The 1,320-nt window shown below is 61.7% G+C and overlaps 1 gene segment (V, D, J or C); it reads right to left on the minus strand.

Moving 5' to 3' along the window:
* Positions 1-17: 17 nt before the first annotated feature.
* LOC130588586 (Ig heavy chain V region MOO-like) lies at positions 18-461 on the minus strand (the record flags this gene model as incomplete). The annotated part of the segment is given in 2 exon segments: positions 18-316; positions 455-461. Coding segments are annotated over 2 exon segments (306 nt in total), but the record flags the coding sequence as incomplete, so codon positions are not given.
* Positions 462-1,320: the final 859 nt, after the last annotated feature.

Raw genomic sequence — 1,320 nt, forward strand, 5'->3', positions numbered from 1 at the left:
AGCAACACCACCAGCACCATCATAGAAAGATTTGGCGCAGAAATAGGAGCTGGAATCGCTGTCCCTGAGGTCACTCATGGTCAGCGTCACCGAGCTCTGCCCGTTGTCCCTGGCGATGGTCACTCGGCCCTTGACCGATGGCGCGTAGTAGGGGCTGCCACTGCTGTCGATTCTGGCGATGGATTCGAGGCCCTGCCCGGGGCTCTCTCGGCCCCAGCCCATCCCGAATTTCCCGAAATCGAACCCGGAGCCGCGGCAGACGAGGGTCAGTGACGCCCCCGTGGCCGGAGGTCACCGCCGGACCCCAACAGGGTCACTCAGGGGGTCACTGACCCTCGTCTGCCACGGCTCCGGATTCGATTTCGGGAAATTTGCGATGTTTTGGATCCGACAGAGCCCCGGGATGGCGCCGGAATGGCTCGCGGGAATCACCAACAGTGGCAGCCCGGAGTACGCGCCATCGGTCAAGGGCCGAGTGACCATCGCCAGGGACAACGGGCAGAGCTCGGTGACGCTGACCATGAGTGACCTCAGGGACGGCGATTGCGGCTCCTATTTCTGTGCCAAACGTGACACTGGTGGTGGTGCTGCTTATGGTGCTGGTGTTTTTGGCCCCGCTCCCCATGGCTCTGTCCCCTCCAATCCCCAATCCTTTCCCCTTCTCCAATCCCCACCCCTGACCCCATTCCTGACCCTTTATCCCAAAACTCACCCGACTCAGCAGTGACTCCACGGTCACCATTGGGGGAATGGGGGATATTTGGGGACAGAGGGGAAAGAAAGGGGACAGGGCTGGGATTGGGGACAGTTGGGGACAGAGCCATGGGGCGGGGTCAACACCATAGGCAGTATTATAAGCAGCATCACGAGCAGATTTGGCACAGAAATAGGAGCCGGAATCCCCGTCCCTGAGGTCACTCATGGTCAGCGTCACCGAGCTCTGCCCGTTGTCCCTGGCGATGGTCACTCAGCCCTTGACCGATGGCGCGTAGTAAGGGTAGCTGCCATCGTTCCTGATTCCCGCGAGCCACTCCAATCCCTGCCCGGGGCTCTGCCGCACCCGGAACATGTCAAACTTCCCGAAATCGAACCCGGAGCCGCGGCAGACGAGGGTCAGTGACCCCCCCGTGGCCGGAGGTCACCGCCGGACCCCAACAGGGTCACCCGGACGGTCACTGACCCTCGTCTGCCGCGGCTCCGGATTTGATTTTGGACAATTTGGGATGATGTGGATGCGGCAGAGCCCCGGGCAGGGTCTGGAATACGTCGCCAGCATCAGCACCAGCGGTTCCAGCACCGAATACGCGCCATCGGTCAGGT

This window comes from Malurus melanocephalus, unplaced genomic scaffold (genome assembly GCF_030028575.1).
Source record: "Malurus melanocephalus ecotype Western Australia unplaced genomic scaffold, MMel_1.1 scaffold_7257, whole genome shotgun sequence".
In the NCBI taxonomy this organism is placed as follows: Eukaryota; Metazoa; Chordata; class Aves; order Passeriformes; family Maluridae; genus Malurus; species Malurus melanocephalus.